This window comes from Phascolarctos cinereus, unplaced genomic scaffold, assembly GCF_003287225.1.
Source record: "Phascolarctos cinereus isolate Bilbo 61053 unplaced genomic scaffold, phaCin_HiC Scaffold_5;HRSCAF=322, whole genome shotgun sequence".
Classification (NCBI taxonomy): domain Eukaryota; kingdom Metazoa; phylum Chordata; class Mammalia; order Diprotodontia; family Phascolarctidae; genus Phascolarctos; species Phascolarctos cinereus.
The window spans coordinates 182,289,628-182,306,782 of NW_027555958.1; the positions used below are offsets into that span (position 1 = coordinate 182,289,628).

General features: G+C 33.8%; 1 protein-coding gene across 3 annotated transcripts in view; it reads right to left on the reverse strand.

Moving 5' to 3' along the window:
* The window catches only part of CYB5R4 (cytochrome b5 reductase 4), a 104,620-nt gene that overhangs the window by 53,977 nt on the left and 33,488 nt on the right, over window positions 1-17,155 (reverse strand). For all 3 annotated transcript variants that reach the window (XM_078155252.1, XM_020969898.2, XM_020969899.2), the window contains exons 5-10: window positions 15,935-15,961; window positions 13,651-13,705; window positions 7,753-7,810; window positions 4,170-4,263; window positions 2,149-2,181; window positions 52-174 (exon numbers count right to left, since the gene is read on the reverse strand). In XM_078155252.1, coding sequence (XP_078011378.1) covers window positions 52-174; window positions 2,149-2,181; window positions 4,170-4,263; window positions 7,753-7,810; window positions 13,651-13,705; window positions 15,935-15,961 — 390 coding nt within the window. The remainder of the gene's footprint in view (window positions 1-51; window positions 175-2,148; window positions 2,182-4,169; window positions 4,264-7,752; window positions 7,811-13,650; window positions 13,706-15,934; window positions 15,962-17,155) is intronic.

Consider the following 17,155-nt stretch of genomic DNA (forward strand, 5'->3'; position numbering starts at 1 on the left):
TGACATAAATATCAGTTTTCTCAGTCTAGAATTCATAACACAACATTATACCTTTTTCTCTGTGTGCAGTAAATGAATTATGACTCTCCAGGGGATGTCCAAGATACTTCCAAGAGACATTATTTTTTTTCTTCAGAATAATCTCTACTTTACCCGTTTTTTCTGTAACACGTGCTAAAAATAAATTCCATTAGTATTCAAAACTTGGATCACAGTTTATATTAGCCCACCAAAAGTCAGCTCTTTAAAAAAAAAACCAATCCATTCCAAACTTATCAATGTCACAGACATGACATACTTCATGGTAAAAACAGGAACAAATGTAAACTAATGTTTTGGTTATATTTTCAACAAAATTCCTTCTGACTCATTGCTTCTAAAAAACTACACACGAAATGGTTTAAAAGGAACCAAATTTACTTGCTAGATTCCCAAATCTGTACCCTATCAGGGTCAATCCTTTATTTCTGAGGCCCTGAAACTCCTCTGTCCAAGTTCCAAGCATGTCCAAAACAAATGCTGTCCCGGGAACTTCCTCAATTTTCTGATGCCTAGGAGAGAAACATCTCCATTTTGACGGCTCCAATATAAAAAGCTTCTTTTCCTGATAATAATTGGATAAGTTTTTAGCTTGATCACTGGATCACAGATCTAGGAGTGCAAGGGACTATGGATATAAGGTTATGATGTACTGTTCTATCCATATCTCTAATGATCTCAGGGGTTCATTCTTATACTTTTCTTTGAGGCTTCTCAGAAAACTGGTTTGATCCTCAAGTACTATTTTCCTTTCCTTTCACACCCAATTCACTTCCTAATCAACCAGTATAAAAGTAAACAGAGTTGTAGGTTGTCCAGAATGGGCTTTAAGTCACTCCCATCTCTTTTCTTGGAACTATCCCTCCCAACTTCTACCCCAAATTTGTTACTGAAGCATTATGTCTTAAATCATAGGCACAACAGCCAATATGAATTAATCGAAAGTTACTTCTATAAAAGTTTCCAATTGATTTATGTTCTTTTGAAAGGTGGCCCTAAGGTTTCTGGACATAATCTCTAGCTGAATGTCAGTAAATCTATCATGGTGTAAGGTAATTTTCAAGGAAATCTGGCAAACTAGCAAGTGAAACTGGTTTCTCAATATACTGGATGGAGTAAATTCTTTATGCAGGCTGTTTTTAAAACCAGGCTAATTTGCTTTATACTCATATTAACTTATTTGAAGCTAATTGCTCAAGGGCCATGCTTCTGTATGTCTGGTCAACATGCTTAGTCATGCCAATTAATTAGCAAAGCTAAAAAAAAAAAAGCCTAAACTTAATAAGCCAGTGAGCATTTGATGGCTCTAAAATAAATTTAATTATCTCTTTTTTAACAGCTCTGAGAAAACTGAGGATAAATGGGGTAGGCAGATGCAGAACTTAATTATGCAGGGAAAAAAAACAGAAAGAAGTAGGTTTGTTGGTAAATATAACTAACTTAAATGAGTCTGAAAGCTAATGAAAACGTCCTTGAAAATATTTTTAAAAAACCATTTGCATGACTTTAAAATGTTAAGCACTTTTTGGCACATATATTCTACTCATTATTTTGCTATAGTTACAGAATTACTACAGGTTTTATAAATATAATATAGTGCCATTCGTTTATCTTATAACCAAAAATTAAAAGCCCACATTGGGCATGGATACACAGCAAAACATTCTATAAAATCTGAATATTCTTGATTCAACATGCTTTAAACTCACCATTATTAGTATTAAATATGTAAATGTACATACTTAAACATGTATTTGCTCTAATAAAAATGATAGCTATTGCAAGAGAGAAAATGGGAAAGAGAATGGAAAGAAGGAAGTGAGAAGGATAATGAAAAGCAGAAGAATGGAAAAATAGAAGACACGAAACAGATAAGGGAGATAGATATAAGAGAAGGAAGGAAGAAAGGAAAAAAGGGAGGGAAAAACTAGAGAAACAAAAATGGAAGTAGGTGACAAAGAATAATGTAGCTCTTGAATACGAATTTCTCAAGATCTGATGATTTAAACAGTTTGGAATATAGGTATATTTTAGTACTTATATAAAAAAATTAACAATGATAAAGTTATTGAATAGAATTAAGAAAAAAATTTTAATTTATAAACTTACCAGTAATGTCCTCTTGAATTTCATGGCTCAACTCTACAACAGAAATATCTGATTTAGTCTTCACTTCTCATAAGTCAAATTTTCTTTCAAATCACTGAATCTACAAGTACCAGAAGAGATCATCTTCATCTTAAGTTCTAGTAACATAATATGCTCCAATTATCTTAAGTAATAAATAACTCTGAGAGGCCAAAAGATATGAATTCTATTCAATCAAAATTGAGACCAAAACCACTTAAAACACTTTTCTTCAATATGTCAAAAAAAGTTAATATTTTCATTTACTATTTCCCACAATTTAAAGGGCCAATTCTCAATTTTCCACAAGTGAATAATCCAAAGCTGCCTCCTCACTACTGTCCAGCTGAGTTGCAGACCACAGAACGAAGAACGAGTCAGGCCCCAAAACAGAGGACTAAATGCCTGTAAGTACACATAAATTTGCTATTCAATATACATATCCAAGCAAAAATAATTTCAATCTCTTTTCAATAACCTAAAATCAAGCCTACTTCACTAGAATGAACAATTGAGACTTGACTTTTTTGAAATTTTGGAACTTTTGATTCAATTTCAATAACAACAAATTTTATACCTTTTTTTTATTTATGGTAGGTGAACTGTTCAGCTATACAGATCAGTTAGAACATATCTCATCCATTAAGGATATTGGGAAAAGATCGTTTCACAAAGAGAACCACTTCAATGCTAATGACTAACATATTCTGACAATACAGCTGGGCACACAAGATAAGCAAATGTTCTTCTGAAAGACACAGCCCAGCGGGCTTTACACTAACATTGAAAAAACAGAGAGAAAGAAAGAAAACTAGATTAGATGCATTTCTGGATGAGAAGTTTAAGACTGCCTGAACTGTTTCTTTAACTCCTATGGGTATTAAAAAAAAAAAAGATTAACTCAGACCAAGTGCCAGGCTGAAGACACTTCTTTAACAGAGTAAGGTGTAGTCAGCATGATGCTAAGCCAGCAGACACATCTTAGAGCTTCGGCCATGTTCTGCAAAAGTAAAACGCAATATTCTGTAACTAAGAATAGATGCTAAATGTACCATTACTAAGACCTCTCTAAGAAACTGAAATAATAGGGCATTTTCCTATAAGCATTTTGCATATGCATGTATGTTCTACTGCTGGCTTCTAATTAGGTCTATGTTACTTGTCTGCCCTCACAAATTACTATACTTTCATTTTCAAGTGAGAAAATGGTGAGAAATTAAAGCCAGAAGCACTAGAAACGGTTTTCAGAAAAGAAAACTGTGGGAAGAAGGAAAAATCTCATCTAGCTTGTTTCAACTATCTCACTCATATCTGGTAATGGAGCAGAAGAGACAGAACAATAAAAAGTCAGAATTTGGAAGAAGCAAGTTCAGTTGGAACACATGACAGACACCATTTTTCTGACGACTAAAGATTAAAAAAACTAACTTCATTAATGTTGAATCAATAAATATTACTGATCTGGATTATACTTAATTTCTTCAATATGGAAAGCTAAAATGCTAACGTTATTGGCCCTACAGGGTACATGGGGAGAACAGAAAAGAGAAAAAAAAAAGATACTGAAATTACTGAAAATTTTAGAATGATGAACAACCAATGGGCATAATTAACTTTTACTATAGATGCTTAATTTAATTTTTATAGATTTAATTTTAATCAATTTCCATTTCATTTCTGTATAAGAATATTTTGATCAAAAGCACTAATGGATTAAGTTTCTATTCAGAAATTTAATTTAATTTAGAACCAAATTATCATATTTAGAACAAACTGCAGAGTCAGTATGTTGTAGTAAGAAAAAAATAAGCCTTAAGCATCTGAGGTACTAAATTGGGCCCAAGCTCTGATACATGTAGCTGTGGAACCAGGGTGCTTATTTTACCGAACTTCAATTTCCCCATTTATAAAATAGGGATAACAATACTCGCACTGTGTATTTTACAGAGTTATCATGCAAAGACTGAGTAAAAATATTGTTTCATCCATAAAAATGCACTTACCAGTATGTAGAAGATAGGAATAATCGTTGACAACAATTTCTGCTCTAAAGCAACCATCTTGATAGTCAACTATTACAGACTCTGAATCCATATCCTTAGACGGAAAACAAAAATTTTAAAAGGTGATACGATTTGAACTTTTAAAAATCCTCAATGCATGAACTTTCCAGTAAGTGTAGGAGAGCAAAAAAAAAAATGCACTGAAAGGCAAAAGACCTGTATTCTAGTCCTGGCTCTGCCAAACTAGGTTAGACACTTGGTCCCTCTAGGCTCACTTCCCCTAACTGCAAATTAAGGAGAGTTTGAACTAGATCACCTCTAAAGTCCTTCCAACTAAATTCTAATAATTTTTTCTTCCTCACATAAGGTTCCTTAGATAGAACATTCAGCCATTAAAGTCTCTCTGTGATACTCCCATGTCCACATTGATCTGAAGGCAACTTTAGGTTCTCAGTGACAAGGCCAGAGAAGCTCAAGCTCTGACAGTTCTTAACAAACTGGAAAGGCTTCAAGTGGAGGGCAAGGACTGGCCTTGCCAAATTCAAAGAGTTCACCACCAGAAGACAACTTACTGATTAAGTAGGGAAGGAGATGGTGGGGGAGGGGGTGAAGCTGGCAGTAACTTGTGAGACCATCTAAGGCATAACTTTTCATCTGAGTTAGCACAAGGAGTGCCCACGATTAATAAAATTCAAGATCTTTGGAAGAACTGAGAAAGATTATTGACCTTAAATAAATAATTTATTCAAACTATTTAGGTAAATGCTAAGTAAAAGTAACAGTATACTAATTTGTAAGCATAAAGAAAAATCTACTTTTGGACTTTCAATCTCTTCTAGTTCACCAGGATGCCATCCAATCTCTCACAAACACAATTTGCTAGATCAGTGTTTCCCAAATAGCATTCTATTCTGCTAAACCCTGAACTTTTCACCTGATTACATTGAGATTTACTAGGAAAACTGTGATGCTGGTGATAATTTTTCAGAGACAAGAGGAAGAAGAAATGTTCTTCTCTTCTCCAAGTGTGATGAACAGAGAGAGGTAAAAAGCATGGCAGAACAAAGGACGACAGTGAGGAGAGACAATAAGCAAGGAGTGGGCAGAGGGTTTTTGCCTCTGACTGCTACAGAACAGGAGGCACTAAGTTGTAGAAAGATCTAGCACAATTTGAACTGAGGTGAGAAGGTGGTATAACTGGGGGCAAAACAGAAGTAAAACACCCCAAATTTTTCTTTCCTTTCTCTTATTACTTTGGTATTGTCTGTTATTTTAAAAATTGGTCGATAAAGTAAATTAACTGCTCCACACAGAGGTGAATGGCATAGCAGCAAAACTGACTACTTTCCTCTCCTGTTCTGCAGCAGCATGGTACGGAGAAACCAGATTTCAGCCTGGGGGGAGAAGAAGCAATCTGAGGATTGACTTGAAAGTGATTATTACATTTTATGTTTTGTTATTTGAGGTTTCTTGATATTATGCTTTTAAAATTTTAAGTAAACTTATTTTTGCCCTAAAATTAACACCTTTGTTTTTGTACATCAACTTTTTAGAAAACCTAAATTAATAGTGGGTTATCTCACTTGGGTTTCTTAGTTGTTCAATACTAAACTATAACGCTAGCTACGTTACCAGAACAAGTAAATCAATCCACCACTGGAGGCAGAGGGACAAAGAAAGAACATATTCCAGAGAGTAAGATTTAATAAGAACTTTTAGAACTTGATTCAACCCCGAATTAGTGAAAAACATTAAACATGGAGTATGATCTAGGTGCTGTGCTAAGGGTCAATAGTCTCTGTTCCAAAGAGGCCACAGAAGTAAAATCAAAACTAACGACCAATGGAAGACTGGGTTAGGAAGATCTATCAAAATCCTTAACCTTTCAACAACAAGGAAAAGTTATTAAATTTTCAATGTGCAGTAAAGTAACTATATAGAAACATTTTAGTGAGGCAACCACTTTCACAGCGATCACAGCAGGGATTCTCAACTTGTTGCACAATAAGGTCCATGTATTCTCACCCCTATGTGGAGATTCAATACGGTGTCTAAACTTGAAAATCAAGGGTAGGGCTATAAATTATATGCCTAAATGAACAAACACAGAGCAAAAAAAAAAAAGGTCCTATCATAAACCAAGTTTCAAGTATACTGAAACCAGAGTTTATCATTTCCTTCATGAGCTGAAACTTTTCTTTCATTGGTATTTCTAGGATCATTAACTACAAAAAGTAACAAGCAGGAAAAACAAGAGATAATATAATTAAAATTTCCAAAGGGTTTTGCTTGGTTCAAAAGAACAAAAACCATTTTCAAAATACCATTTGGAAATATAGTGCTGAATTTGGCCTGTACTGTTACCTTTTCACAAAACTGATGACTATTGATTGATTAAACTCGCAAAAGTATGTACACATTTCATTTCCCATAAATATGGGAAATCAGTAATATATCATTTAACCTAGGCTTATAAAGTTTTCAAAAGATCTCATCCACAAAATGTCTTTAGAAATTCCTAGTTTTTATACCACGTGTACAATTAAACTTGATATATATCATCTGAACCATACTCTCCACCTAGGAATTTTTCCTTCCCACCCTAGCCCACAACACATATCCTGCAACTAGTATCCCACTAACCTAGAAAGGCAACATGGCATAGTGTACAACACTGGACTTGGGAGTCAGAAAGATACATATTCAAGACTCAATCCTAACTCTATCTTTAGGTAAATCACTTAGATTTCCAGAGACTTAGGTAACTAAGAATTATCAACTAAGTAACAATGAGTTACAATCTCTATCAGTGAATGAAATTCCCACATAAACAATATCGAAGATCCTTTATCTAATATGTATATATAATACATATGCTCACACAGACATATATTCAGTTAATATACCTAAAGGCTATCAAGAGCAAGAGGTGGCAGCAGTAAATGTGCAGGTCCTTACCATCCATGCTACAGCTAGTCATAAGGGGCAGATTTGTGGTAGACCTCGTCTCCTTGACTCTGCCAGATGGTGGCTGGCAGGTCTTCTATAAGACAAGACAGAATTCTTTTTGTAAAAGGGTCAATTTTGCTATAAGACACCAAGGGAACTAAGTTTCAAGCAGAAGTCAGCGCGTAATCGTAACATGAAGTCATGAATGGCCAGGATGGCTGACTTAGCTCTGTGATTACAGCAGAAATACCAGATCTTTATTACTTCAGCTACTAGTTCTTATCTTTTAAGATGCACAGCTCCCTGGAGTCTGCTGGCTAGAGAAGGAGGACATGGGAATGTACTGATGCTCAATCTGTAGCCGAATGACTGTAGAGAATCAAGGAAATAGCATCCCTCTGAGACCCTGGTTTCCCCTTCTTACAAGTTCAATTTGTGACCTGGAAGTCTGTTACTTCAAAGACAGTTGAAACTAACAAATATTCTCATTTGTTCTGCAAATTACACTAACAGAATTTTGTGGGATTTTAAAGGGGGAGGGCATTTCTACACATGAAATCTCATCAGGGATGAAATAAAAAATACCTCCTAGTCTGGTTTTTAGATTTTTCTCTGATTTCAAAGAAACATTTACCTTCTGTTTGGTATATATGACAATGGTGACTAAGGATTCTGTTTGGAACCAATCATAGCTGTAAAAGATTGTGAAGAAAAAATGTTTAGATCTTGATTTAAACAATCCAGTCCACAAGAATAAACCAAAATCATTAAACATCTTCATATTTTCAGTTTTCAGGAAAATACATACCTTTTAAAACTTATACTCCACACAAAAACTACCTCTTCACTTTATTACATGATGTATTTAAATTATACTTTTTATATAAGATCTTAGGTCAAGGTTGCTAACTAGAGACAAACACTTACTATTCTCACTGAACAAATTTTCAAAATCTGAATTGTCTACTTCTGTGTAGGGGTAACTTGGATTAAGCACTATTAGAAATTTTTGACACTTCCATTGAAAGTGGAACTAACATCTATTCCATCTCAATAATGATAATTAGCAAATGCCCATGAACAAAAAATTTGGTAAGGGATTATCTTAACTCCTAATCATCCCATAACAAATAAATGACTAAGTCCCAGAGAAAATGACTGACTAAACATCAAGTTAATGCTAAGTTGTGAAATTTACTTTTCTAATCCTCAGAAACGCATACTGAAAAGAAAAAAAAACCACTGAAATGGGCAGCTACTAAACACCTGGAAGTTTATGGTGCTCTAAGAAGTAAAAACAACAACAACAACAAAAAAGCATGTAAACTGCTATAATATAGAGCAGAAGGGTATGTGTGTGTGTGTGTGTGTTTATGTATGTGTATGTACATATACAAAGAGAGTATATATAGAATACATATGTACAAATAGAGAGATAGAGAGACAAGAGAGGAGAGAGGGATCAGAGTAGAAGCTGTGTGTTATTCACTGGTGGTCAACAACTACCTTACATCTTCAATATTTCTGGCAGCAATTTTATATGTGAATTATGCCTTTTCTTAAACGTTTAAATGATTTGTTTCCATCCTCTTGGCAAGGAGCAAACATTCTTAAAATGTTTTTAGAACAACTCTTCTGGAATTGTCTGCAGAACAAGGTATAATCTTTCGAATATTTTCAATCATAAAAAAATTTTCAAGTCCTTTGTAAACTTTAATATACTACAAAAGTAGTAATTAGCATATTCAACATCATTACCCTCTGAAAACAGATAGCTAAAAGTCATTTGCTGACAAATCTAAGCAGTAGGGTAGGTAATTAGACTAAGTGATACCATTTTTGGCAAAAACAAACAAACAAGATGTGATCAGACTGATAATTTTTCTACGGTTCTATGGTTCACAAACTGGCTCAGTATACAATTCTAAAAGAGTTGCAAAAAGCATGGAGTAATGTCAGCAATAACGAAATCTAAAGTGAATATACTGAAGAGCAATACTAATTTGGATTTTTAAAATCTGATACATTTGTTGCCCTAAACAGTTCTGTTTGTAATCCAATTTCATAAGTGTATTTTTGCCTGGAAAGCCAGGGAACCTACCTCCCTGCGTGTTGAGCTACAGTCGCTGGTTCAGAACACTCAATGGACAAAAGTCCTGTGATTATTCTTGGATCTAAGAGAAACTTACCTGTCATATATGGGCAAATTAACAAAGAATCTTTAACAATATCAGAAATATTTCCATTAGATTCCTTTGCCAATAATGACTGACATTAATAAAGTACTTTAAGGTTTGCAAAGCATTTTATGTATATTTGATCTGGCAATATGGATATTATTATTATTATTGTTATTATTAGTTTCAGAGCAGCTATGTGACTTGTCCATGGTCACACAGGAAATACTTGTCAGAGGTTGGATTTGAACTCAAGTTTCCCCTGACTCTAGGTCCAGCACTCTTCCCACTATTACTGCAGTACTTCCTTTTAGTCACCCACTACACTGCCCATGAAGAAAATTTGTCCACGTTTCCAATGTGATAAGCACTTCAACTCATAAAAGATAAAAACCATTTCCCACATTTTCAACATAGAACTTGGTCTACTATTTGAAAAATAAGAGAAAAAAAACAGAAACAAAGAAAACCTTCCAAGCTTCAAAGCAAAATAAAACTTAAGAAAGGTACTTAAATCAATTATGAGACTATCTATTGTCTTTAATGCCGTCATTTAATCAAGTCATCAAGAGTACTCAAAAAGAAAAACTATTTATCTGATAGCCCAGTTTTCCATCATTCTCAACTATTCAAAATACAACCACATGGTAACAAATAAGCAAAAAGATGTTTTCATATCAAGAAAACCTTTCTACAAAGCAAATGCTCTTTGTGCCACAATGGAGGTACGGAATCCTTCTAGTTTTTCACTAGAGTCAAATGTCTTAGAATTGCATATAAATTAAAGCTATTAACTTGAGGAACTTTGGTTATCTAGCATTCCTATAGTAAACAATGGCTTTGAAGCAGATGAAGAACAGAAATGTTGGGAACCCTGAGAGGATGATTATACCACCTTCAACAATTCAATATGCATTCAAGAAAAATATGTTAATTGTGTACTATAATGATTTTGTGCCAGACACTCAGAGTTCTTAACAGGTTGAGAGGGGAACACTTATTCTGGCATGTGTCCTAGACTTTGGCAAAGTTGAATTTAAAGAGCTGAAAAGCAAGGATGATAGGCTTTAACAGCCTATCCCTTTTCACAAAGGAAGTTAGCTCTGATGACCAAAAAATAAACTAATATGATAAGGAAGAAAAGAAAGCACTAGCTACAAAGTAGATGAATAAAAAAACTCATTGACTGACCACACAAGAGGCTGAACCTGGAACAATAGAACAGAGAATGAATGCAAAAGAGTAAAACAGATCTGTAAAAGTATTAAGGCTGTTAAAATGTAAAACAACCTTAGGCTTGTGCTAAATGCTAAGGGCATCTAGTCCTAGCTCGACTAGGACAAGAGGAAGATCAAGAAAGTAGACCACTTGAGATGATGAACGAAATGACAAATGATTAAGGAGACAAGGTAGACCGTCTCAAACTCCTATTTTCTTTCTGTTTTCTCTAGCAAGTAAACAACTGTCAAAATGGGACAGAGAGAACAAGAAAGTTAGGAGGAAATTAAAACTAAGAATTTATTAGATAATATTAAGAGAGCCCACATCTAGGTACTTTCAATAAGTCTGAATGATTAGGCTCAGAAAAATTATACTCTGGGGAATTGAAAGAACTTACAGATGTGGTTGCTTAATAGCTATCATTAAAGAATCATAGAGAAATGCAGGTGCTATAAGCTAGAAGACAAGAAAATGACATCTCAATTTTCAAAGAGGAAAAACAGATTTTTGAAACTATAGAGCTTCCTTTCAATTCCTGAATAGAATCTAAAATGTATTACAAATAAAACACTTTGTGAGCACTTAGAAAAATGAACAGTACAATCACTGAGGTAGCATAGGGTCACGAAGACTTAGTCATACAAACTCTGGGCATATAACTCCCATGCAGACCAAAGATAAAAACAAAGTGCCAACATGTAACAAAATATTCACACCAACATCCTCATGGTTGTAAAAAGCTGTAAACAAAATGCATGCCTGCTGATTTGGAAATGGCTGAAAAATGTCTGCATAGTAAGAAAAAATGAATATGAGGAATTCAGAGAAATATGGGAAGGTTTGTATGAACTGATGCAGAGCAAAATAAGAACCCAAAGAACAAAATACAATGACTATAACAATGTAAATGAAAAGATCGTTAAAAGGAACTAAATTCTAAGTAACTGAAAAACCAATGAATAGAAAAGATAATAAAACATAACTTCTTCCTTGCGCAATGAAGTGAGGAACTTTGAAAACAGAATACTATATACTCTGTCAGATATGGTCAATGTATAGGATATTTTTATTAATTGTTTTTGTCATAAGGAAGGGTTCAGTGGGGATACATGGGACTGAAATGACTGTGATACAATGACAAAAGGTACCAATAAAATACTTTAAAAAATGAAGCCATGTAAGACTAATCTCATCTTTTTTTTTTTGACAGAGTACCTAGACCAGTGAGAGGAAAGATGGCATGGCAGACAGAGCCATCCTACAAATCAGGAAGACTTGGGTTCAAGTCCTTCCTCTAATACATACTACCTCTGTGCTTCAGAGTAAGTCACTTAAGCTCTAAGTACCTGAGGCAACTCTGTAAAGTCATAAGTGGTATAAGTGTTACTGATCTGCGTAGGTAGAAGAAATTTCCTCACTGGGGACTCCCTACATCAGTGAAATCACAGAGATCTGGAGGGGAGGGGGAGGGGAAGGACTTTCATGCAGCACTCCTCCTATTCCACCCAAAACAATAAAAATTGTCTGGAAAATCTTAATGACAAATCAACCACTACCACCAGCTCACATTTACTTTATGTTTTAAAAGGTGCTTTCCTCACAACAACTCTGTGATGTGGGTAGTACAAGCATTATATTCTTATTTTAGTAATATAGGAACTCAGGCTGAGACAGATAAAATTACTTGCCCATATGGCAGACACATGACATACAGATTTTCGGCAAGGCATCTGACAAAAGTTTCTCATGATATTCTTGTGGACGAGGTGGAGAGAGTTATAGCTAGATAACAAAATTATTTAGGTGGATTTATAATTTGTTGAATGACTGACCCCAAAAGTGGTGATTAATAGAATGATGGAAAATCTCCAGTAGAGTGACACAGGATGCAGTCTTTGGTCCTATTCAGAAGGCTTATCAAATTGGTACATGACATGAAGCAGAAAAGGATGAGCTAATACATTAAATAACAGAATCAATATATAAAAAAAAATTGACAGACTAGACTCAGTCAACTCTAATAAGACAGAATTTAACAGGAATAAAATTAAGTCCTATACTTGGGTTCAAAAAAATAAATTGTATAAGTACAGCATGGGGTAAAAACGAGTTATCAGTATGACATGTGACATGACAATAACAACCCTCCCCTCCAAATAAAAGGCCTTTAAGCTATATTAGCAGAAGGAGGGAGATGATTGTTTCACAGTATTGTGCCCTTATGAGAACATATCTGTAGCATTAGTTCCAGTTTGGACACATCTTAGGGGTGGGGATGCAGCAGCAATATTAACGGCCTAATGGAAGACTAAGGTGGCAAGAAAACTCTTAAACCATGCCATTTCCAGGGTCAGTTGAAAGAAATTGGGAGTTTAGCCTAAAAAATAAAAAGGTTTCAGGTGGTAGAACAAGTTCATAATAGTAGTCTTCAAATATATGAAGAAGGTACTACCATACAGAAAGTAGATTAATTACATCTTCCCTAGACCCAGGATCAAAAAGAAAGACTTCAGCTCAATTTAAGGGGAAAATTCCTAATAATTAGATCTGCAGTGATTTTCTATTCAAGTGTTGAAACAGAGGTTGGATGACCATGAAGTGATGTCACCAAGAGGACAGCTATACTGCAGATCAATATGAATTAAATGGCTTTTGAGGTCCTTGTCAACTCAGTCTACAATTCTAGAAGCATCAGGAAAGAGCTAATTGAAGTGAGAAGAATACTGAGAGAATTACAGAGTGGATTGAAAATTATGAAAAAAGTTAAATTTTGCTCAATATATTATTCAATAATAATACTAAGGGATAGAAATGTGCAACACACCTTAGAAAGATTTCCATCAAAAATAAAAAATCAGTTTCGTCACTTAAAAGGACAATTTTAATTTATTGAGAATATTCACTTTAAGGAATATCTCAATCTCCCACAACATAAAATAAATGAGGACTTACTGTATATATTTATTGTACGATAGTAATAGTAGGTGAGATATATTTTAATACATTATTGTGTTTGATAAATTATTTAAAAAATTTTTACATTGGAAATGTGAAGAAATTCTCAACCCACCATATGTACTTTCTACTAACTAAACTCATATTTATTTCACTCAAAGTGAAATCACAATACATACCTTGGAGAAATTTCTTTGACAGGTAAATCTGGTACTTTGCTTTTGAGAAGTATGCCTATAAAGAGAAACTTTTTTAAGAAATGGAAATTTCACCAACATGTTATTCTACTAAATCAAAATTAAAATATGTGAAATTATACAGAAAAAATTTTAAAAGCTGAAGACCCAAGTGAAGATGTACTGAGGAAGTACATATAAGGTGGCATGGTAACTCGGGGTTTTTGAAAGTTAAGTCAGTGACACAAAATCTGTGCAGAGATGAACTTTTGTATGCAACTTCAGCCCAGGCTAGATAAGTCTGGAAAGGCTCAACACCAAATACTGGCAAAGTGATGATTTTTTTTTTCCTGCTATAGCAGCTCAGGAAGACAATTTATCAAGGTGTAGAAGGCCTGTGTGATCTGAATTGGTAAATGGAGTAACCACAAAAAATAAAACCAATTACTCCTAAAATGACAAGCAAAAAAAAATGTTCCTTTATGTCAGAATTTTAACAGCCTTCAATCTATTTCAGGAGTGTTCCTGTTTTTAAGGATCCTAAAACCCCTAAAAATGCAAATATCAAGAATATATGCATCACTGCCTAAAATTATCTTCTTCAATGGATCTGCAAACTCATCAGTCAAGCCTCTCTGTTCTATGTCATGCTGATTTTTCTATTATTCATTTATTTTTCAATTATGTGATAGTGGTTTTCAGAATTCTACTTTCACTCATTTGGCATCATTCACACACACATAAAACCTTATGATATCACTACAGTTTAAATGTTCATTTACATACTAACAAAGACTCAAACCAGAAATGGAAAATATGCCTTAAAAGACCCACTTTTAGGTGACATTTTAGACCACTTCATAGACTACCACGAAAGCACTAAGCAACACTGATCTATTTCCAATACTAAAGTTTCTTTTCCCCCCTTTTCTATGAACATTCCTTTGGTTTCACAGGCTCAGCTTGTTTCATATAACATTCTCATTACAGAAGCTATCTTCCAGTTCTTAGAGTTGAACAAAGTCCAATGCTAGTGTGGCATTTCTGATGACATTTTCAGAGTATTAGCACAATAATACTATCATTTTCTTTCTTGTATTCTTTCCCTCTTACATACAGGGAAATTAAAATTAGTAATGTACAGGCAATTTTACATACATACAAAAATAAATAATATGAAAAAAACCCTCTTTATTGGAAAAGATTATATTTAGAAATAAGATTGCAAGAAAAACATATTGGGAGTTTGTTATTGATGAACCAAACAACTATGGTTGTTAGCAAATGCATGAGGACCATCAGTCCACTAATTACTGAAAAGGTAGCATACTGACCATATAACACAAGCCTCATATTAGCTTGTTCTTTTGATACTTTTAGTATCAAAGAACAAAAGGATATTTGTCATAAAATAAAAATATAATAGTTGAAATAACTAAAAAATGAAGGAAAATTTTCTGATCGTGAACTAGTTTTTCAATCTCAAATAAATATTTTCTTTTTCATCTATGGACCTACTGTTTTAGGAAAAAATGAGTAGTAGGCATGGTAGAAAAAAGTCTGAAGTTAGAGGTACTGTATCCAAACCTTATCTCTGACTTTCTACATGACCTTGGGTAAATTAATTAACCTCTCTGTGCCTCAACTTCCTCATTTATAAAAAGAGGAGCTAGACTAGATGACTTTTGGGGTCCCTACCAACTCTAAATCTATGCCCCTATGTAAGAATAATGTTAGGAAAGTTAAGGAGTTAACTGAGGCACGGGAAAACTGCCAAAGACAATAAACACATCTTTTTAAAGTCAGAGCAAGAAAAATAAACATCAAAGTGAATATAGAAAAGATAGGCCCAGTGCAAAGTTGAGGGATAAGAGAGAGAAGGCAAAATTACTAAATATTTTGCTCTGAGAAAGGAGACTTGTCTTCAAACCGAAAAGAGTACAACAAACACAATAAACATATATCATTATAAAAGATACTATTAAATATTATATAGTCCAGCATAAGTGAGGAGAAAGTTCATGAACACTGTGAAATATTGGTGAGTCAATGGTATTATTTCAAATAAGCAGTAGTTGGTGGTGGTATTATAAAAGAAGTTTTTACATGGATCAAAGATTTTATCATTTGTCTGGTCAAGCCTAAAATTCTAGGATTCCTAGTTTTGATAAGTGCATATAAATGGCATTAATATTAAGAAAATTACTAAAATATCAAGAAGACAAACTTGGTTCCAAAGGAGTCCACAGAAATATCATCTTCCATAATCTTCTTTGTAAAGACTTACCATTTAAAGGTTTCTTCTCATGATTCTCTACAAGGAAATACAAAAGATAAATAAAATTTTTAAAGGATCCTATATTAAGTAGAAAGTGAGCAAATATCAGAATATAAGACAATAAAAAAAGGAAATCAGCTTTCAGAATGGACATGCTTTAAAACCAAATCCGAATCAAAACACATTTATAAGAATTAAATTAAGTCAGGTAGCAAAAGAAATTCATTCTACCTAACAATTAACTAAGCATTAAGAACTCAGCTGTTTTTTCAAAGTAGGCTCATAGGATCAAAGATTTAAAGAAAGGAAGGACTACAAAGGTCACCTTTCTAATCCTCTTGTTTGCATATGGGAAAACTGAGCCTCAGAGAGCTCAAGTGACTTGTCCAATGTCACAAAGAGAGTAAGCAGGAAAACTGAGATTTGAACCAATATGCCCTGACTTTAAATCCGGCACTCTGTCCATGGCACCACACATTCTTCGTTTCTCAAATATCCACATTGTCCATAAAAATCTAACATACCCATATTTTAAAATGCTCCAAATCGCTAATGGAGAAAGGCAAATAAAAGTAATTCTGAGAATCCATCTCATATTCATCACAGTGGCAAAGACAAAAAGGAAAATAATAAAATTCATAGCAGGCTATGAAAAGACAGAAATATTTATGTGCTTCTAGTGGACCAAAGAAAGTATACAACCAGTCTGGAATGAAATTTGGAATTGCACACAAAAAGTTATTTAAAAATGCATGTCCTTTAACTCAACAACAGCACTGCTAGATCCATACCCAAAAGAGATAAAAGAAATAGGAAAATACATGCTCACTTTGGCAGCATACATAGAAATAGGAAAAATTCTATACAAAAAATAATCATAAAAGCTCTCAAGACATGAAAAAATTGGAAACTGAGAGAATGTGTCCCACAATTGGAATAATTAAGGAACAGCTGAATAAGTTGTGGTACATGAATGTGATGAAATACTACTGTGCTATAAGAAATAAGGAAACAAAATTTCAAAAAGATCATGGATTTATATGAATTGATAACAAAATGAAGTAAGTAAACCAAAACAATTTATACTATAACATCAATATTATAAACTGAATTAATTTTAAGGACTTTTATAAATTGATGAAGAATGAAATGAGCAGAATCAGGAGAACAATTTGTATAATAATAACATTGTAAACAACAACAACAACAACAAAAAAAACAAAACCCAGA